Source organism: Penicillium bovifimosum, assembly GCF_028826915.1.
Source record: "Penicillium bovifimosum strain IBT 22155 chromosome Unknown utg000005l_segment0_segment0, whole genome shotgun sequence".
Lineage (NCBI taxonomy): Eukaryota > Fungi > Ascomycota > Eurotiomycetes > Eurotiales > Aspergillaceae > Penicillium > Penicillium bovifimosum.
This window is the reverse complement of record NW_026622714.1, coordinates 605,181-626,137: the sequence shown is the minus strand read 5'-3', so window position 1 is coordinate 626,137 and position 20,957 is coordinate 605,181. Positions and strand designations below refer to the sequence as shown.

The 20,957-nt window shown below is 51.8% G+C and overlaps 9 protein-coding genes across 9 annotated transcripts; 3 read left to right on the top strand and 6 right to left on the bottom strand.

Moving 5' to 3' along the window:
• Window positions 1-275: 275 nt before the first annotated feature.
• N7515_005400 (aminoacyl-tRNA hydrolase PTH2) lies at window positions 276-978 on the bottom strand (the record flags this gene model as incomplete). The annotated part of the gene is made up of 2 exons (XM_056666144.1): window positions 276-580; window positions 654-978. 2 exons carry the CDS (start codon window positions 976-978, stop codon window positions 276-278), a joined length of 630 nt encoding a protein of 209 aa, XP_056519740.1.
• Window positions 979-1,533: 555 nt separating this feature from the next.
• Window positions 1,534-2,561, bottom strand: N7515_005399 (putative 3-hydroxyisobutyrate dehydrogenase; the record flags this gene model as incomplete). Its single annotated transcript, XM_056666143.1, has 2 exons — window positions 1,534-2,283; window positions 2,355-2,561. 2 exons carry the CDS (start codon window positions 2,559-2,561, stop codon window positions 1,534-1,536), a joined length of 957 nt encoding a protein of 318 aa, XP_056519739.1.
• A 677-nt stretch (window positions 2,562-3,238) lies between these two features.
• N7515_005398 (uncharacterized protein) lies at window positions 3,239-6,141 on the top strand (the record flags this gene model as incomplete). The annotated part of the gene is made up of 4 exons (XM_056666142.1): window positions 3,239-3,689; window positions 3,959-4,490; window positions 5,401-5,765; window positions 5,855-6,141. The coding sequence occupies 4 exons, from the start codon at window positions 3,239-3,241 to the stop codon at window positions 6,139-6,141; spliced, it is 1,635 nt and encodes a 544-aa protein (XP_056519738.1).
• A 1,492-nt stretch (window positions 6,142-7,633) lies between these two features.
• Window positions 7,634-8,083, top strand: N7515_005397 (uncharacterized protein; the record flags this gene model as incomplete). The annotated part of the gene is made up of 1 exon (XM_056666141.1): window positions 7,634-8,083. One exon carries the CDS (start codon window positions 7,634-7,636, stop codon window positions 8,081-8,083), a length of 450 nt encoding a protein of 149 aa, XP_056519737.1.
• A 95-nt stretch (window positions 8,084-8,178) lies between these two features.
• On the bottom strand, window positions 8,179-10,497 carry N7515_005396 (uncharacterized protein; the record flags this gene model as incomplete). The annotated part of the gene is made up of 3 exons (XM_056666140.1): window positions 8,179-8,455; window positions 8,547-10,424; window positions 10,490-10,497. The coding sequence occupies 3 exons, from the start codon at window positions 10,495-10,497 to the stop codon at window positions 8,179-8,181; spliced, it is 2,163 nt and encodes a 720-aa protein (XP_056519736.1).
• Window positions 10,498-11,252: 755 nt separating this feature from the next.
• Window positions 11,253-13,419, top strand: N7515_005395 (serine/threonine-protein kinase; the record flags this gene model as incomplete). Its single annotated transcript, XM_056666139.1, has 3 exons — window positions 11,253-11,636; window positions 11,696-11,905; window positions 11,962-13,419. 3 exons carry the CDS (start codon window positions 11,253-11,255, stop codon window positions 13,417-13,419), a joined length of 2,052 nt encoding a protein of 683 aa, XP_056519735.1.
• Window positions 13,420-13,712: 293 nt separating this feature from the next.
• Window positions 13,713-14,612, bottom strand: N7515_005394 (uncharacterized protein; the record flags this gene model as incomplete). The annotated part of the gene is made up of 3 exons (XM_056666138.1): window positions 13,713-13,776; window positions 13,832-14,232; window positions 14,307-14,612. 3 exons carry the CDS (start codon window positions 14,610-14,612, stop codon window positions 13,713-13,715), a joined length of 771 nt encoding a protein of 256 aa, XP_056519734.1.
• Window positions 14,613-15,594: 982 nt separating this feature from the next.
• N7515_005393 (RMD1 family protein) lies at window positions 15,595-18,008 on the bottom strand (the record flags this gene model as incomplete). The annotated part of the gene is made up of 4 exons (XM_056666137.1): window positions 15,595-15,860; window positions 15,948-16,133; window positions 16,202-17,888; window positions 17,955-18,008. The coding sequence occupies 4 exons, from the start codon at window positions 18,006-18,008 to the stop codon at window positions 15,595-15,597; spliced, it is 2,193 nt and encodes a 730-aa protein (XP_056519733.1).
• A 787-nt stretch (window positions 18,009-18,795) lies between these two features.
• On the bottom strand, window positions 18,796-20,790 carry N7515_005392 (uncharacterized protein; the record flags this gene model as incomplete). The annotated part of the gene is made up of 1 exon (XM_056666136.1): window positions 18,796-20,790. One exon carries the CDS (start codon window positions 20,788-20,790, stop codon window positions 18,796-18,798), a length of 1,995 nt encoding a protein of 664 aa, XP_056519732.1.
• Window positions 20,791-20,957: the final 167 nt, after the last annotated feature.

Sequence of the window (20,957 nt, the reverse complement as noted above, 5' to 3'; positions counted from 1 at the left end):
GGTTAGGGAATAACCATGACTGCCAACATCTCTTGAATATAATTCCTATTTTTTCGTAGAAGACATCCTTGGGTTTATCAGCTCTGCCAGTGCAGAAATGGGCTTCTCGGGCTAAGCTACTGCGTAAAGCCATTCGGTATTACGCACATACGCGTCAACGCGACGAGCAATGATGTCCAGTCGCATCTCATACTCGACGCGATGAATCCTGTGCAAAACTCTTTCGATGAGGTCATTATCATCATTACCTCTATTTATGCAAGGCAGTATGTAATTTACAACAGCTTCAAGTGTCCCGTCACGCCGTCCACCACACTCTTGGGACCTAAAATTCCCAGCACAGTCTTGCTACCGCTGGCGATCTGGGTGCGCCCAGCATCCTGAATAACACGCGTGCAAAGCCCAAGGCTCATAGCCTGAGCCTGCATAACCAGCAGCTCCTCCTCGGACCTGACCTGCAGCGCGATCTTGGCTTGACCGTAGCGCTCCCACCTCTTGAGGACGGGCGAGTTGGGCGCGTATTCGAGGAAGTATTTGTAGCAAGCGAGGGTTGCGTGGCCACATTGGGCGGCAATTTTGCCTATGGAAGAGAAACCCCGTAAGCGCTTGCTATGAAATTGCAAGAAAGAGCTGGAGCGACGTAGATCACATACCTTTGGTCATGCCCAAGTCCATGCGGACGACCAGCACCAACTTCACCTCCTCGTCGTTGTCCTTGAAACTGGACAGTTCTTCGCCGTTGCCCTCGTCTTCTTCGTCGCTCTCTTCTTCAGAGTCTTCTTCGTCCTCTTCGTCGGAGGAGTGTGTATGGACCTTCACATCGTAGCTGTTCGGCCATCCTTCTTTTTTCTCTTTGAAAAGGTTGAGCGTGGACCCTTGGCCGAGGAAGTATCCGGTCACGCCTGCGATAATGGCTGTTGCGACCACATAAGCAGTCGTCGTGGGGGGTAGTCGGTCTAATGGTACTGGAGCGGCCATTTTGAGGTGGGAGGTGGTTGAAGATCGTGGCGTCGCAAGATAAAAAGTTTCTAGACAAACTCGACCGCCCTGTGACGTTTCCGCGTTCAACGCTTCCACATCATCCCGTTTGTCATGTCTCGTTTGGAATAAGTAATAACTATGGCATGAGCTCGTCAAAAATAACATTAATCTAATTCTGATCACACCCAATTATCAAGTATCAGCCTACCTTCGTTCTACTTATCCCAAAGTTCGGTGAAGCATCCAGCAAAGCCACAAGGCCCTAACTCACCCGGGATCAGTCCCCCCATAGATGTTTTTGACCGGCTTTTTCTTACAGCATATATATTCTCTTATTTCTTTATATTATTTTCTAGTGTGGTAGGATCCATTGATTGCGCCAATTATCCGATTAACGCCAGCACTGGCGTCGCCGTCAACAAAAGATGAGACCTCAGCAGCCTCAGCTCAGATTAAGGTATTGGTCTGCATCAAATTAAACGCAAGGGCGTAGATATCTATAGACGCACTTAAGGTCTGAGTATATGGATACATCCTAGGTAGAAACAGATCTCAGCGTTCAACCTGCCAATTCTCATTCCCACCCAAGTACCGGAACACGATTCGCGAGTCCAAATCCCTGCACCGCTCATCCTCGCTAGCACCTCTGTATGTCTCCAGTCCAACATCTCCAAGCACGTTAGTCGACCCCACGCGTCGAGCCATATCCAGAGCCAGCGAGAAGTCCTTCTTCATAAGCTGGACTTTGAATCCATTCTGGTACCCATTCGAAGACGGCGCATCGGCATACACCCCGGGCACTGGGTTGAACCGATCACAAATGGTGTTTTGGGCAGTGCCTGCCGCAAAGACCTGGGAGAGGACTCGCGGGTCCAGTCCGGATCTCATGCCCATGTCCATCGCCTCCGAGCAGGCGATGGCGATGATGCCGGACAAGTAGTTGTTGGAAAGCTTTGCTGCCAGTCCGAGCGAGGGACAACCGCATGGGATGACTTCTTCACCCATGAGACCTAATAGTTGCTTCAGTTTGTCGATCTCAGTGTTTTCTTTGGCGCAGCCGAGGAAGAACGCGATTGTTCCTTTCTTCGCTCCGATCACACCGCCACTGACGGGGGCATCGTAAATTGAGGCAGAAGGGAAGTGCTTTGTGATGTGGTCCTTGACTTCTAGGAAACTTGCGGTGTCAATAGTAGAGCAATCGACCAGAAGCTTATTGTTGACGTCGCTAGAGCAGATTCCATTCCGTCCCATGTAAACTTCCTTGACATGTTTTCCTTCAGGAAGCATGGTAATGATGATGTCCTAGAATTAGAATAGGATTTAGTGCATTGAAGTTTGAAGACCAGCAATCAGGTTGATTTCGGGATGCAGACCGATTTCTCTGCAACGTCCTTTGGGCCAGAGCATGCCAGGGCCTTCTCTGGATACTTCGCACAAACATCATGCATGAGAGCTGTGACAATATCGAAGACGTAAAGCTTCGAATTGACCGGCAGTTTTTCGGCCAAGTTGGTTGCCATCCAGAGGCCCATGTTTTCAAGGCCAATAAAGCCAATACGCTTTGCTTTGTCGGCCGTCATTTTTCGGAATCCTGCGAGTGTTGCGTGGAGAGGAGGAGACGCCACGAAGACGAAGGAACACAAAGAGGAAGAGAATTATGAAATGTACAATCAAATAGTTAGAGTGTACCCTACTCTGGGAACTCTTGCAAGACTATAATCCTTACACGCTGTGTATGATCTGCTTTCGTTTACCCCAATATTGGGGTATACCCAGATCTATCCCCAACTTCTTCATTTCCCCACCCAGGTGACCAGGTCAAAGAAGCCGCCAGAGCCGTACTAGATAACGTGCTTCCATTGTACCCTGTTCTGCCATAGTTCTTTTTAATTGCCGAATACATCATGACAATAAACCCAGCCGAAAACGAGACTTATGTCCAAGTGCACGCTCTTAGGGCTGGTCGCTTCACGCTGCCAGAAGTTCGGGGGGTGATGGACAGGCGGGGTTTTGAGACATAGCGATTGGTTTTGGGGAATTTGATGATGGAAGGATTATTTAAATAAACATATCACATGATATCAGCTGCTATCTAGCAGATTACGGACCTTAGATGCGAAATGGAGGAGGTTGAGGAAAATGCCCGCGAAATACTATGGCGATAGTTAATAATTGTTTTTGTTCTGTTATGACTAATACACTAAGTACGTGAGCCCGCGAAATACTATGTAGGATCCAGTTCAGCTCTCAGACTATTATGACACGCTGCTTGAATATACTTGCCAACCCCCTCCGCTTTTCTGTATCACCGGCGCAATCTCGGCATCCTGTCCCATTTTTCCAATCCCTTCCGCAACGACCAAAAGGGCAAAAGGTCGACCTGAGCCCCTTTGGACGCCTGGGCTCCACAATGGCCGAATACCATCGCATCGAGTACAACTGGGTTAAGGGCGTGGAGTCACTTGATGAATACCGGCCTGGAGGTTATCATCCCGTTATGGTCGGGGACGTCCTACAAGACCGATATCACATTGTAGACAAGCTTGGTTTTGGAGGCTATTCGACGGGTTGGCTTGCCCGGGACACTCGTCTACAGCCATATGTTGCTGTCAAGATCAACACAGCAAACTCTCTTCGGCGCGAGGCAAAGATTCTCAAGGCTCTATCTGCTCCACTCTCTGGGTCTTCGCCCGTACACCCTGGGCGCGGTTTAATATCTGTTTTCCTAGATGAGTTCAAAGTGCGAGGGCCCAATGGAGAGCATACGTGCTACACAATGGCCCCTGCACAATGTAACTTGAGAGAGATATCTTTTAGCCGCCTTTTCCCCCTCGAAGTGGGTCGAGCAATATCATATGGACTTGCGCAGGCCGTTGCTTATACACATTCACAAGGCTATGTTCATGGAGGCATGTTATAACGATGACGATTGTTTCAATTTCGTACAAGTAACTGATAAGAAATATCTTTCATCTAGATATTCATTTGAGCAACATTTTGATCAAGCTTCCATCAAGTTTCGACGAGCTTTCTATCAAGCAACTATATGAAAAATATGGCGAACCTGAGGCAGTACCTGTTACTCGATGTGACGGTGAGCCATTGCCCCCTAATGCTCCGACCAAGGCCTTTTTGCCCTTGTTCCTAGGCAAATATGCGGAGAAGTTCTCATTATCCGACGCGCACGTCCTTCTAAGCGACTTTGGTGAGGCTTTTTCTCCAGCCACGGAAACTCGTCTAGGACGAGACTGCCATACTCCACCCGCGTTCCGAGCTCCAGAAGCCAAATTCGAATCACAGAACCCGCTCGGATATCCCTCAGATATCTGGAGTCTCGCTACGGCAATCTGGGAGATCATTGGAATGAAGGCAATTTTTAGCACCGATTTTGTGCATGAGGATGAGATAGTGTCTCAGCATGTAGATGTACTGGGCCCTATGCCTTCCGATTGGTGGCAGAACTGGGAAGGACGGTCTCGATTCTTCGATGAGTATGGGTGTCCAACAGAGTCTCACAGGGAAATAGATGGCCTACTCTTGAAGAGTCATTTGAGATCGGTGTGCAGAAATGGAGGCGTCGGGATGGAAAGGGGATTGAAGGAAACGAGAAAACTGCTTTTCTGGATTTAATGCGCCAGATGCTGTCATTCAGACCTGAGGAACGACCGACTGCTGAAGTGCTACTAAAGTCGGAGTGGATGGTTAAGTGGGCATTGCCCGATTTTAGGCGCAGCTTCAAGTATCCCCTTTGAAGCGATCGAAACTCATGATCCATAAAACTGTCGTCATATTCTTCTAGGCGCGTTGGATGCTGGCATTTGGGACAGAAATCTTGAGAAATGGTGGAAAATAGTGTATTTCATCCATACAGGGACAGGCACTTGAATACGTGGGCTAATTCTCACTGCATCCTTTTGGCCAGCCGGGAATACAGTGGGACTTTAGAAACAGTATAGTAATGCTGAAGGCATGCAAAGAATGAGCCCTGTATGAGGCAATAACTATGAGCAATGTAACAAAGCCTGGATTGCTAACATGATGATATTGTCACGGGCCAGAGCCCGCTCAGGACCACTGCCAAGGCCGTGGATCACATGACCCACAAAAAGGCTACAAGAGCGCAAGATGTTGATTCTACAGATGTAGGATTCAGGATATATCTTGTGTATTGGATGGATTGATTGACTAGAAGCCGTCAGGGGGCTAGAGAGAGTGTTTTGGCCAGTGCACGGAAGAGTGGTTCTTCCGTGCCGGTCACGTGCCGTAGCCTTCAACTCAACACAAGATCCCCCGATGTATTTACTTTTCCTCAAGTTTAACGTAAATTGCAAACCGCCTTACCGTATTGAATCCCTGTTTCCACCGGTCGCATCTCCATCGAGGGAAATCTTGTTCCGTGGCGGCCAAGAATTTGGCCAGCGTTACCACGCACCTCCTGGAGCGGAATGCCTCTCCAGACACGCTCCTCGATCGCCTGGAGGAGATCTACGGCGACCCGAACCTTCGGGCACGGGCCGCCCGACGGCTGCACAACATCAAGCAGCGTGACGAACAGGCCTTTGCCAAGTTCCTTCCCCAGCTAGAGCGTGAGTTTGCCGACGCCGGAGCCCTGGATTGGAACGACGAGGCGAAACGGCAGATTCTGCTTGGTGCACTGAACAGCACCATGCTCGACGCCCTTTGCAACCGAGGCGTGCCGAGCTCCTTTCAGGCGGTCATTCGCCGGTTGCACGAGATCAGCACCGATCTCGACATGCGTGACTTGGCGAAACGCACCACACCACGTACAAGGAAGTCCCAACCCGATGGGGACATGATGGAGTGGGACCCGACGCCCCCTCGGCCACCAGGATCGCCGCGGTGAGGAACTCAGGAGGCAACCCATCCTCCCGCCCTGAGGACCAGGCACTGATTGGGAAGCGTGCCAAGTGGGTCACGAGTGGAGAGCTGGAGGCCCGAAAGAGAGAAGGACGCTGCCTCCGCCGCGGACGAGATGGATCCTGGATCAATCGTTGTCCCCTTGCTGCCGCCAAGCGCCCCACTGACGCCACACGGCCTCGGGTGACTACCGCCACCACGAGCAAGGAACGCACGCAAGTGCGAACGGCTACTGTAGAAGATGTGTCGTCGGAGGACGAGGAGGAGTCGGAAAACGAGTAGCTCCTGCCCTCAGTCGCGAGCAGGAGCTGGAGGGAGAAGAGAAGCTGTTGAAACAAGAAGAGAGCCCGTTCTACGCAGAAGCCTTAGTTAATGGAATTCAATTTGCTAAAGCACTCGTTGATTCTGGTTGTACTTGCTATGCTGCCGTAAATGGCACACTTGTCGATTCGCTGAAACTCCCGCGCATCCGTGTTAGACCACGTATCCTTGATGGCGTTATCAAAGATCAAGGCCGAATTCGTGCGATGACGTATTTCGATCTCGATGTCCACTCATACAAACAAAGACGAGTGTTTGCTTGGATCATCGAAGACCAGATTGACGAAATGATCCTGGGCTACCCATGGATGAAAGAAGTAGACGCAAGATTCTCGCCTCGAAAAGGCGAAGGGCAGCCCCCAAAGCGCTTCGGGCTTCTCGGGAACACACATGAATCGACCCTAAGACCATTGATCTGCCTCCTGGCTTCTGACGCGGGTATCCTCCCCACCGACGAAGAATATCTCCTCCACGAGCCCCATCCACAGAACAAGGCCCGCCTAGTTCCACCAGAACCAAAGAATCTGGACGACGCAAGATGGTCTCCACGCTGGAGCGACTGGCTGCCTGCAGTCAAGCGCGACCTCCAATCCCTTGAAGACAACAAGACCTGGGAGCTGGTCCCAAGAACGAAGACTATGCATGTCCTGGACGGGGAGTGGGTGTTAAAGCACAAGCTCGGCCCACACTGCGAGATCGTCACGTTCAAGTGTCGTTGGGTGGTAAGAGGTTTCGAACAGATCGAAGGAGTCGACTTTGACGAGACCTTTGCTTCAGTCGCCAAGCCAATGACATACAAGATGCTCTTTGCGATTGCAGCCGCTAACGACTGGGAGATCGAGCAAATGGACGCCCAGACTGCTTCGGAGGGAGAATTGGAAGGATGATGCCAGAATTAAGATAGGTGAAGGGGGAGAGTCTGATATACCGGAGCTGTGGGCTTCGACAGATCGTGGGCCCAGTTTCAAGTACTTCAACTTGGTCTGAGGGTACAGTGGATACTTTGTAGCGGTTGTATCTCGTATTCTTTCATGTTCACCATGAAGCTCTTATTCAGATCGACCGATCCACTATTCCACAGTTGTTGTGAAGATTACACGAAACCAGGCACCTAAAACAGACCCATAAGCCTGATGCACGACTCCAATGCGGATCTGTACTAACGAAACAATACTTACTGGGTGAATCATCCTAATGTGTGTAGATAGTGAGACTTCTTCCCCGTTTCCCCAATATTGGGGAAGGGCAAGACGTGCGGGGTCTATAAACAGCCCAAGGGACTATGAGACGACTAACACATTAGATATCCCGTCAATTACCCCGATCACGCAGCTATAGAATACATTTGTGTCCCTTCAAACTCCTTCTATCATCTCGTCCTTTCCCTTCAGCCAGGAACCACATTGAACATTCCAACCACAAGTCTCTCCTCTCACAGTCACAACCAACCAAAATGCCAACAGACCCAACCCTCACCTCCCTCCACAAAACCCTCTTCGAAGAAGGCCTCAAAGTCCGCCGAGAAGTCGTCGGCGACACATACGTCGACCGAGCCCTGGAAAACGGATCCACCGACTTCTCCCGTGCCGGCCAAGAACTCGTCACCGAATGGTGCTGGGGGTACGCATGGACACGGCTTGGACTCGAGCGCCGTGACCGCAGCCTACTCAACATCGGCATGTTGATGGCTCTCAACCGCGCACCGGAGCTGGCGGTCCACATACGGGGCGCTCGTAATAACGGTCTGAGCGAGGTTGAGATTCGGGAAGCTATTCTGCATGCTACTACGTACTGTGGGGTTCCGGCTGGGGTTGATGCTATGAAGATTGCGGAGAGGACTTTGAATGAGATGGCGGAGAATGGTGAGATGGAGAGGGAATTGGGGGGTAAGGCTCAGGTTTGAAGGAATCTGTCACCTGCATGTTGGGGGTGTAGACAGTATGTGGGATGAGGGAACCGGAATGTAGATAGGCAATAAAATAGTAGATACAAGCTGTTCTAGGTGTTCTCAACCAAATCCGCACACAACTTCAGCGAGACTCGCACAACGTCAACTATAGCCCAAACCTGAGCAGGTCCATGGAAAACCTTTGCCCATACCCGCAAGACATTAGCAGACAACAATTTCATGCCAGACGGGGAAGCGACGGAGAAAGTCGCAGGAACCGCAAAGTCCGTTTCATCCAACATTGTCTTCACCAGCATGACCATCTTATGCTCGCCGGAAGTGACACTCAGAATCGCCTCGGGCGATGACAACGCTTCAAGCCATTTACTTAACAAGAAAGCACATTCGAGCGTGGCTAGGGAATGCTGAATCGACCATCTGAAAGTCTGCGTCTGCGCAACAAGATGAACTCCAATACGAATGGGGATGCTCAAAGCATGCGCCGCATGCAAGACGGCGCGCAAAAGCCTGGGTGTGCGCGAGATTATCTGCGCGTTGAGAAATGCGTTTGATATCTGTGTTGGATCTCGCGTGTGCAGAGCGCGGCCTGGGCCTATGTCTGCGTTGAGACTTGAGACGGATATATGCTAGGCGGAGGAGGGCAGTTGAGTTGAAGGAGACTGGGCCTGCGGGGTTTGAAGGGTCGATACTGGAATATGGAGTGTGTTTCCACATGGATTTCCAGTTCCTTAGCGCATGCTCGATGGAGGCGATGTCGTTTTCAGGGATGTCTTTGTGGCGATGGCGGGTGACTTCGCGGATGAGGTAGATGTGCTGGATCAAGGCGTGGGCGAGGATGTAGTTGGCCAGAGTGGAATTTGGTTTTATGCGAGTTGTGTTGAAGTCGTCCCGGAATAAGAGAGAGAATGCATCTTTGAACCAAATGGGGTGCTCTTTGGTTATCAGATCTTGCCATTTTTCTTCGTTTGTTGCTCGGAATGTTGAAACACGGCAGGGCAATAGCATGCCATCCATGTCAGAACTCAGAATAGGAGAAGTGATGTTGTAGACTATGGTGTGCAAGTTAAAGAAGCAGAACACTATCCATTTCGTTCTTATGGTGCTCTCGTATGCCGCCCAAGTCTCCCAAGTGGCATTTTCTGATAGGGCTGGGCTTCTGAGGCCATCGTCACGGACGAGGGTTGCCAGAATACTCTGAATAGCGAGAGCTTCACGCAAAATTGTCGGATGCTTCGACCAAGTTGCCTCAGCCATGAGTAGTAAGAGGGCTTGAGCGGTCTGTATCGTATCCTGCTCAGATTGGGCAGAGTGGCCGTTGGTCTCGCTGTTGGCGCACTCTGTGGGCAGCTGATCAAGGCCAGCGCTATTTGACGATATTACGAGAGCGTCTTGTCTCCTTATGCGCTCCCTCGCAATAGCATGACTTATGTGGAACAGCTGGACTGTCTTCTCGGGTTCGAAGCAATACTGTGCCCCGATCGAAGCAATGGCCAGTATCAGTTCAATGGCGCATGTTTCCCCCAAAATTGTGGGGATATGAAGAAACGGCATGTGCTCATGAAAGCCCTTGACATAGGCTGTGAGATATCTAGATAAAGCTAGCCTAGAGGGCAGTTGGAACACTTCAGGCACGACTGATGCAAATTCTTCTACCTTAGCAACGAAAATGTCGCGAGTCTTCGTGCTAACTCCTTCAAAGAGATTTGGGGCCCGATCAATCTGAGGAGCTTGTGGTATGTCCTCTTCTGGTTGCAGGGAGGGTAATCGTGACCCCATTCTTGAGAATGAGTCCGCCTCATCCGCCTTCAATTCTACTCCCAAAAACCGGTTGGAGCCAGAATTGTGATAGGGGTCTGGCGGAGCGAATTCTTGTGGGGGCGATATGAATGAAGCGAAGTCCTCTGTGAATGGAGTATGATTATCCATGAAGGCTGCCAGATCTTGAAATGAATCGCTCAGCAGACTTTCAAACTGAGTGGAGAAATCAGCACAGAGGCCGTCAGTGTCATCAAACTGTTGCGTATTGAGATAACCTTGATACAAAGGCTGCGATACATTGCTCATCTGTTCTTGAGTGGTCCCATTGGTTCTGCTTGAGCCGTCATAAACCGATCTAGAAGACTGATCACCATTCTCAATCTCTGTGACTGATGCACCAACACTAGCCGAACGCTCTGGATCACAGTCATCGGTATTTTGCTCTGCCGCTTGATTATTCTGCGTCCATGTTCCAGTGTTTATAGAGTGTCGCGAGCGCTTGGCTGGGCGAGTATATCTTTCACCGTTCTCTTCTGATCCAGGATGACTGAGTCTCTCATGGCGGACCAGCAGGTCACTCCAATGTATTAGCACTGCCCATGACTTTGCGACCCCAGTATATATACCCTCTAGAGAACTCACGAGCGCATTGAGAGCAGCCGAAGGGCTTCTCGTGCGTATCTACCTGCGTCAGTGCGCAACACGGTTATTTGGATGTAGGAACCTACGTGTTCTCTCGTGTCTTTGCAGGTGTTCTAGTCGAGCAAACCGCCAATCACAGTGTCCACATCGAAATCGTTTGAGCGTATGCGATGCGACTCTCGGCTTTGAGGACCCTATATTGGAAGCCATAGCCGGTCAATGGTGTAAAAGACGCGGCTGGGAAGGGCGGTGGTATAACGAAGACTATTTAACGGAAATCAACCTTAGTTGGACTGATTTTCGATTTATTGGAGGTGCCTGTCACAATGTTGACAGTAGATTGGATTGATAGGAGAGCAGGGTCGACCCATTTATCCTTTGCGGGGATAATCCGGGGTAGAGCGATCCACGGTACGAGTGACAGTTACCGAAACTTTTAAATCTCGAATACATCCGCGAGACTCGAGAGGCTGATCCTCCCATTCTTTCAAAGCATACCTCGTCGCCCTTGACTGCTGGGAAATTCAATGTGAGTCCCCAATTGTTCATAGTACGCATGCACATGCAGGTCTCTTCGCCGTGTGCGTTGGCCAATTGGGGCCGCCAAGATACGCATGTTCTTGCAGGGCCCCGATACGGCTGAGTGCCATCTGCAGCAGCTAGGTTGGAGATAGAACTCTCCATTACGCAGTGCCATGTTCTCATGTCCAGTATATTCCGATTGAAATCCCATGACACCCGTATACACTGGATTCGGTAGTCTATGGCCGTCGGCGTCGGGTACATGACAATATCGCATCCGCAACCCACGCTCACGCCCGTGCCCCGCATGTCCCGTATCTCCGATCTCGTGCGAGACTCCAAGCTTTCCACCGAGTTCACTTCCGAGTGTACAACGCATACGTTTTTCGGGTCGACACTTGTGCCAGGCAAGCGGCGCTCCCGGCGGCAAAGACAGGAAGAACGATGGACCAAGTCCAAGCGCTTGGGACACGGATCGTTTGGGGTTGTTTGGTTGGAGGAGTGCGTAGCAGGGAGGATTGGCAGGCTGCGAGCTGTGAAGGAGATTAGGAAGGAAACTGTGGGGTTTCAAGAGGAGGAATATAATCGGGAGTTAGAGGCGATTGCTAAATTCTCGCATACTCGGGTACGGCCGTTGAATATCCTTGATGGATTGCAGAGCGAGATGGTGCTAACGCGATTTAGTATGATGACTTCTTTGTTCGGTCGTTTGGTTGGTTTGAGAGCCCGGAATCGGTTTTCATTGCTATGGAATACATCAGACACGGGGATCTCCAGCAGTACCTCAACCAGCCATTGGCGGAAGAGGAGGCTAAGCAGATAGTGTGCCAGATTCTGGAGGGTCTTGAGTGCATGCATGACAATGGATTTGCACATCGGGATTTGAAGCCAAAGGTGAGGACAGACGAGTATACTTTTGTTGGGATTGCACTGTGACTGACATCTGCCAGAACTTATTTGTCGTCACTAGAGGCCCAAATTGGTGGGTGAAAATCGGCGACTTTGGACTCAGCAAGCGTGTCGAGCGAGGCACGACCGTGCTAAAGACAATCAACGGTACGCCGGGGTATATTGCACCGGAAATTCTCGAACAGATGCTTGAGGTCGACGGGGATGATGAGTGCGGTTATACATTTACAGTAGACCTTTGGTCACTTGGAGTGACCACATTCTACATCTTGACTGGGAAATTACCTTTTCCACGAAATAATGACCTTCTGAAATATGCCAGAGGCGACTCGAGCATGGAAATGCTCTGCGCAGGTCACAGTCAGATCAGTCAAGATGCAACTTCCTTTTTGAAATGCATCATGGCAGCAATGGCGCGGGATCGGGGTACTGCGGAAGAAGCTTTGCGCCATCCCTGGCTGCAGAGTGTACAGCAGACGTCGCTACCAGGATCTCCCCTAAGTGGTGCCAAGGCATCGACCCCAGGAGCCATGTCTGAGTTGGGTCTATCTGAAAGTTCCAGTGAATCTGAGGTTGGGCCAGCAACGTGGACCACGAGGGTAACGTCCCGGTCATCGTCTAGAATGCCAGGCCGTGATTTATCGACACGAAGGAGTCGAGTAACCCGTTCTCGCAGCAGAGATTCGATTCCGTTGATTAAGCTATGGCTCGAAGAAGATAGTCCATCTAATGCCGAGCGGTCGTCTGTTCGCTCTGAGGCGCGGCATAGTCTTGATTCATACACCAGACATCGTCCATCCATCCGATCACCACCACGTCAACACCGCGTATGGAATGGAGAGCTATATGCTCACACCAAGTGTTTTATGAGAACACCGGACGGGTGCGGATGGGTCAGGATGGACAAAGATCTGATTCGTCCTGAAGTCTTGCTAGCATACAAGCAACCGTTCCATGTGAAGGACGACTGCCTTTATATCGAAGGAGAGCTTCTGCAGGAAACGTTGGATTTCTATGTCGACGAATCATGGGAATATACCAAGCCCCAGGCGAAAGAGATACTTGCTGACGTCCCGCCTTCCGCACAACCTCGGAGCAGGAAACCGTCACCGAGTCAGCATCGGAACAATCCAGAATCAAAGGATAAGAGCGCGAAGCTGAAAGTCCCGAGGAAGGGGGTCAGATTTGACACTCGTCCTCCAGTTATATTAGAAGGTCCTTGGCGAAGACGAGAAACGATCCCCTCCCATGCGGATTCAGACTCCGATTCTAGACTATCATCATGGAACCTCCTGCATGATACTGAGTCAGACAATGAAGAGCTCGAATGGAATCGCTCAGATTGGGACACCCAGGTACATACAGGGGCTGGATCACTGTCTGGGCTCCCGGCTGGGCCGCCTGGGAGCATGATGTATGGCAGGTCGCAGCCGGGCCTTGGGCAGCGCGCATATGAGTGGTTGGAACGTATTTTCTTGCCGGCTGAGAATCAGTCATGAGCACCACTACATGGATCGTTATGAGAAAATTATGAGAAAACTGGACTAGTGTCCTGGGTAAGGAAGTACTTTCAAAAACTAGTAATGATTTGGTGAACCTGCTCTAAAATTGTCGTTCGAATGTCGCGAATTTTGTTGATTAAAAAGGTAGCTGGAGAAAAGATCCCAATCTCCGACAAATATCGGCCCAACAAAGAACGCAACCCAACCCAGGTGGTATATCGGACGCGTCACGATACACAACCACCGATTATATACAACCCAAAACACCCAAATAGCCCAAAGGACTAAGACTAGTTCGCGCTACCGGCAGGGGGAGCACGAGGGGCGTTTCCAGTAGGACCCATGCGACGGCTCCTAATTGAGATGTTAGCCTGGTCACAAACGAAGACGACAGATTCATTTCACTTACATGAAGGTACGGCTGAAGAAACTGATACCGATCATGAACAGCCAGCTGGGAACAGCACCGAGAGCCCAGATAACGTAGCCCATAGGGATGTTGAGCTGGTACTTGGCGACCCAGCCGTCAACGGGGTGGAGAGCACCCGCGTGAGCTGGGACCTTCTCGAAGGTCTTCTTGGAGTGGATCTGGTAGATGGTCTCGGGGGTGACGGTAGTGGAGTTCAGGTAGATGTTGTAAAGAGGAGTAGGGGCGCGCTCCTCGCCAGCGGGCTGCTCCTTGGGGACTTGGAAGTACATGACGGAGGGAGCGCTGGCGGACCAGGCGGCGCACAGGACCGGGTTAGCCTCGCAGTCCAAGTATCCAAGGTGAGGAGAGGTGGGGTCGGCGGAGAATAGAAGGACGGATTCCTAGTAATGCGAAACAACGTTAGAGATTGGGGAACTCGGCAGAAGGACGCGTCGAGGATAAGACATCAACTCACCTTGAACGCCTTGTCGGCTTTTTCGCAGCGACCGAAGCAGGTCTTGTTACCACCAGTAGTGAAGATCAGCCAATCCTCAGGCTGGGGAGCCGGGGTAAGGATCGACCGCCAGTTGTCCAAGGAGACCGGGGTGACGGTCTTCTCGCTGACCTTCTGCGCCAGCTGCTCGATCGGGGCAACGGGGGCTGGTGTCGGCACGTAGGATTTGACCTGGTTGAACCAACCCTGCACACGCTCAGCGAGAGGGACTTGCTCCTGGGCCAAGGCCAGGGCAGGGAGGAGGGTGACGAGCGACGTGAAACGCATCTTGAAGGCTGACACGCGGAACCAAAGTCAGTTAATGAGACAACAAGAATTACAAGACTTCAAGTCTCATTCAGAATGATAGTGGATTGAGACAACTCACCTGTAACTGAGAGATGCGATGGCAGCGATAGGAATTGACGAAAGACAAAAGGAGGAATGGTGTTCAGAGTTCAGACCCAGTTGGAACGACAGCTGGCCTGAGCGCGGAGTCGCCGCGGACCAACCACATCGCTGCATTTTCCCCCAGCAAACCCAGCACCTCCTTTCTGTACAATCGCGCCATTATGCGATTTGGTCAGAACATTCTAGACGTTCTAGATTGCCTCTTAGTGTCTTAAAATTACGACTCCTTCAAATTATAATCGACCAGATCTATGCGTGGAAATCACCCGGGCCATGTGGGTTCGTGACTTGCATCAAGCTCCCCGCCCCCACAGATCAGGGTTCCATGCCTGATATGGTAATTTGTTGATGTGACTTGTCTGAAGGTCCAAAACTGATTTTGATGGGCTGTGTCTGTTGATTAGAGTGATATTGCGGACCGACACATCCTTTTCGATTGAGGATATCTAGGGCATATCTACCTAGGTACTGCCGACATCGACCTCGTCCAAGTATTGACTCCTAGGTACGTCGAGATAGTGGACATTTAGGGGATTGTTATTCCCACTGTGCCCCTCTGGTCCCTTTCTTTGTAAGTGTCTTCAAAGACGGGAAGGATAGGTATCTCTTTCAAGGCCGAGAATGCTAGAATCACCAACCTTATACTCAGGCAGAAACCTACAGCCCTAGGTCACTCTTGTCTCCCATTTATCTATCACCGAAGCAAAATTACCAATATCCCTAAAGAAATCAGAATCAATACTCCAAACTTTGAACCGAACAATTTTATAACAATATGTATCGAACTAGAATCTGTGCAAGGCCCTTCACCCAACAACACCAATTACGCCATAACAACCATGTCAACCAAAATTCAAAATTAATACCCTAACATCCCACTAACACCGATACCCGCACTTCCATCGGCAGCGAGCGAAGGACAAATACAGCCAGGCGGCGCGGAAGAGTAGGCATCCCATCCCGAAGACGGGGACGGAGTGACGGATCGACCCATAGCTCGGGCAAAGATACTAGCCGGAGTACTTGAACCCTGGCTTGAGTGGAGGAGAGCGAAGCGGAGGAAAACTTCGGAGATAGTGACGATGATGGAGATTATGATTAGGATGATGATTATCCATGTTTGGTCTGCTCTGTTGTCAGTTTGATGCATTCAAAGATGATTCAAGGGGAGAAGACGGAAAGAGGGAAAGAGGAGAGAGGGTCAAGACGTACGGGAAGTGCGGTTGTCGGCGATTGAGTCGGATAAGATCTCGGCGAGATCGAGGAAGACGCGACATCTTTCGTTCAGGACTTGGATGCGGGGTTTGATTTCTAGGTATTCGCGGACGGCGATGTACAGGGGGTAGAGGGTTGGTTCGCTTTCCCAGAAGAAGTTGGGTACGTCGAGCATGTTGGAGGCTGGATAATGATGGTCAGTCGGTGGTAACTGGGTTAGGGGTTGAAAAATGTGTTGGTTTGGAGCTTACAAAGGTTGACTTCGACACGACTCTTGAATAGTCGACCAAGAATTCGGAAGACCTCTTCGCGCTTCATGCCTAATTGGCCGGTGACTGCCAGTCGTCGGGGGACATCTTTGGCATCCGCCATCTGGCGAGCCATGACTTCCTCGAAGAAACATAGTTTGGTGCTTTGGGCAATGCCGTGACTGATAGCGAGCTTGATCATGTGGTCGCCACTGCGGAGAGTGATCATATCGTTGTAGACTCGCGGACGCGAAATCGCAGTAGAGTACTCGAAATGGAACTCTTCGGTCTCGAAATCTTCCTCGTCGAGAGGCATCGTTGCCAGAGGGATGGGGATGCCTGTTGCCGAGGATGTAGCGAAGGCCAGATCTGCAAGCAGATCTTTCTCCTGTCGCTCGGTGAAGTTCCAGAAAACTACCACACCGTAGCTGAAGACGAACATCTCGGCAACATTGTATAACGTGCGAGCTGGCGCTTGCGGTAGGGAAGCTGGAGGAGCCGGGGGTGGGGAAGAACGCTCTCGGATCAAAGCGTGGGTGTCGTCTGTGCTATGTCTGCGACGACGGAGGGCAGGTTCAGGCGAAGGTTGTCGACTGTCATCAGTGCCATCGGGTTGCGGTAGCGGTGGGATACGCTGCAGCCCCTCAACGCTGGAGCTGGAGCTGACAGCATGCTCATTCTCACCAACGCCACGAACCTCCTCGCTGATACGATTCAAGAAGTCCTCCCGGTTATCACCCCGCGAATCAAGGTCAGATTGTTGAGGGGAGGCTTCATAATGGTGTTCTTCCTCTGGACGATTGCGTCCACCAACCGAATGCTCTTCCGTCTCGACACCGAATTCGTCATGATAATCACGCAACTCATTTCGCTCAATCTCCTCGTCCAACAGCGACTTCCCACCGGGGTATTTGATCACGGGACTGCTGCGCAAACGATAACCATCATGACCAGGTAAAAGAGGCAGATGATACGCCGTGTAGAGACAATCATCATAAAGCTTCGTCCGCCCACCATGCTGCTCCTTAACAAAAGCAGCCAGAGACCCCATCTTATACGCCTGCGCCGTACAGTAAGCCGTAACACGAGCAAGTTTCTCCGTCCGTCGCGCCTTCGGCAGTCTCTCAGCATAACTCTTCGCGCGCTCAGGGCCAATCCGACGTTTCCGCAGAGTTTCCTCCTCAGCCAGTAGCGGCGCAAGATCATTATCAACGCCGAAATCACCACGAAGCCGCTTAGACATAAGCAATTGGTGTCGAATCATTTCCGGGTCGACCTTCCTCTCCTTAGCCAGACGCGCGACCAGCTCCTCATCCACAAGATCCGCACCCTCGACATCATCGTCATCTTCTTCCTCCGTTTCACCCTCCTCCAGCTCGCCAGTATCAGGCAGAAGCACCAGCTTCTCGCTGACCTTGGTTGTCCGAGGCGGGAGGCGCGGCTGAGCGGCAAGTCGGCCCATAGAACCGCTGGATCCTGCCACGGCACTGGAACTTCCGCTGCTCGAGCCGGTCATGAGGCCTGCTGCGGAGGCCAGACGGCGGGACCGCGAGATCGGGGGTGGGCCGCGCTGCTGCATTGAGGGCACGTCGGAGGCGTATTGGAGGACGTTGTCCACGGTGATGAAGCGGGTTGCGGGCGAGCGGCGGCGACGTGGTACTTGGGTGGGTTGGTCGCGGGAATCTGTGACCTGTATTTAGGACATATGGGTTAGTTAAACTTCATTGTGGCTGTTGGGTTTGATGGGCAGTCCCACCAAGACGGTCGGGCTGCGTTGGCTAGTCCCCCGTCCACGGGCCGGGGGCGTCATCGTCAAGCGAGCTTAGAATATGCACTTCAATGGGGTTCGAATGGAGAGTTCCTGGAATTGACAGTGCAACATGGAACGTAATATTTTCTGTAGGGTGAATTATGCCATGTATGATCCTCGGAGCCAGCAAGTTCGAATGAGCTCTGATGCTAAACTCAATTGGGACTAGTCTGTCAAGCGATGGAATGACGTCCACTGTTTCAGTCACGTGCAGGTGATTCGCCAATCGCCAATCTCGTGACACTGCCACGTGCTACACCGCCTAGTTGAAGGAATCCACCCAACCAAATTGGGACTAGCACAAGGCTGTTTAGTCGATCTGGGCCCTGGGGGTAACCCGGTAAATCGAAGATCGACCGGGAATCGGTTCCATAATCCATTACAATGACATGGAACTTGAAATGAGTCTAACTAGATATCGTGTTGAATGCCTCATTAACATTTGAATCTCAAGTATATCGAAATCCATTGTGTTGGGCGGTAAGTCTCTCGCCGCTTAAGGATGAGATCGCTACGAACGCAGGAACAAAAGATGAAATTGTAAAAATGATTGTATTTGGGAACATGAATATGAATAGCTCGACGCTGATGAAAGATAAACATGAAAAACGCCCGGCTTAATTGGCACGATGTGCGATGCCATCTGGTATCAGGTAAATGTTACATGAGTTTGGATGAACTGTGAAAACGTGAAATCAAGAATGAAGGCCGCTGCGCAGCCGGCGATCCTCCTCCCAGATCTCCTCCTTCATAGATTGCAATTTATTGTGCTGCTTCTGCAGCCGGGTCATGTCCGCCTGCGGGGGTTGGGGTTCGCTGCAAGGGAGTCATGCAGCTTGCGGTACTTAGTGTAGTAATTCTTGAATTGTTGGGATTTCTCCCGTAGCTGCTGTCGAGCGAGCTCGTAGCTCATCGGCGGGGACGCACTTCCGGTGCTGCCACCGCTGGAGGAGCTAGCCGCTCGGCGTCGCTTGGCCTCCAAGTCTCCAGTGGGACGTCCGGCCTGGGGCACGGACAGGGAGTCGGCCTCAACCTTGCGCTTCAGAGGGTTGACAGTGGGAGTAGTCTTAGTCACACCGTTCGGCTGGGCAGTTTTGGCAGCAGCCGGTGCTGCACGGGTAAGCTTGTTGTTTTTCGCCAGCTGGGTGATAAGAGGCGAAGACGAGGAGGAGCCAGAGGACTGGTTATTGCTGTCAGATCGCTTACGACTGGCTGAATCGGAGGCATTGGCAGGGGGAGATGAGCCGAGGGGAGACGGCTTCTGTGGCGAGGTAGAGGGCCGAGGGGGAGGACGTTTCGAGGCAGTGACCTTAGCAGCAGGCTTGGTTGATTCGACCTTAGGCTTCGAGGCATCAGGCTTGGCCTTGGAAGTAGCAGGGGAAGCAGTCTCGGTGGTACGAGGCTTGGCCGGTGCCTTCTTTGGGGCCTGGATCTTGGGATTGGACGGCACACGCTTGTCTTCCTTCGGTGGTTGCTTCGGCGCCGGAGCCGGAGGAGGCGCGTCCGGCATGTCGGTATCGTCGTCTTCATCGGAACTGTGGATAAATTCCGCGGACTTGATCTTGCTGTCGATCTTGACCGGGGCCTTCCCGCCAGTCTTCTTGGTGACCCGTCCGGTGAGAGTGCTGTTGGTAGTCTTAGTCTTGGCGGAGCGCTTGGTGGTATCCTTGGCCGGACCCTTGCCCGAAGTAGTCCTGTTCGCGGTCGCGGGTCCCTTTGCGGCGCGGTCGGTGTCATCCTTGCTCGAGTCATCGCTGTTGGTCTTGGCGGGTTTCTGGGGTGGACCAGTATGGAGGTTCAGTCGAGACAAACACTTCCCTTTGCCTCGCTCAGCCTTGGGGAGCAGTGTTTGCCACAGTTTGTCGGATCGAGAGATGCGCATACGATCAAAGGCAGAGATGGAATTCTCAATGGCTTCCTTTCGGTCCTCCGGGGTGTAATTGAAGCCAAACAAATCGAGGTCCTTGTAGACTTTGTCCTTGAGATCGTACTTCTCGGGGTTGATCCGGTTCAACACTCCGAACTTTTCGCCGAGAGCGGTGCAGTCTTGGATGGTGGAGCGGGTTTGGCGCGCGAGGAACTTGGCCGAGACGGCGCGAACGGCGAGCAAATGAATGAAGGGAACCTTGAGGGCCTCAAGCCTCTCACGGTCTTTGTTCTGCGAGACAGGAGCGGATGTTGGAGTCATGGCAAAAGAGGGAGCGAGCGAAGGAGACCTGTGAGCGCCCAAGGTGGGACTGGCCGTGAGGGAACGACTGGCAGCAGTCTTGAGGATCCGGCCCTTCTCCCGTTCCACTTTGGTCGTGGGACCTGTGTGGCCTACTCCAGCGTTTCGGAAGACTCGAAGCTCATCGGGGTGGGAAATTATATGAGTCTTCTTCGACTCCTTTCCTCTCTCGTGTGCGTTCAACTTTTCCTCCAATTCCGCCAGGGCTTGGTCGGTGGCCGCCGTATCAGTCTGGGCCTTTTCCACCTCCAGACTGTGGCTCAGGACGCCTGTGAAATACAAATTCCCTTTATCGGAGGAGCGGTAGATTTCGGATCGGTGTGTTTCGGGGTACGCGTGGAAGGATTGGGACTTGCCCCCGTAGTGAATGGATGGGTGTTTTCCCAAGCGGACTCGAGCCGGTTGATCTTTCCGCAAGGTCTGGATCAGATCATCGAGAGTGCTCTGCACCAGATTCAGCCGCATGATCTGACTTGGCTTGACGGAGGAATCTCCGGACTGATCCCCGAGATGGAGAGACAGCCCGGTGGTGGGAATTTCGAAACCGGTCGACATTGTGGCAAAGGAAGGAGAGGTCAGGACTGGGGGGAAGGGGAAAGAGTTCGAGGTTGTGAGCAGGGTCGGATGGCAGCGTGAGAGCTGCAGGTCAGGCGGCCAACTGCACGAGGGAGTGAGGTTGAACCATACGCCATAAGATCGGGGATGTGATTCGGAAGTATTAT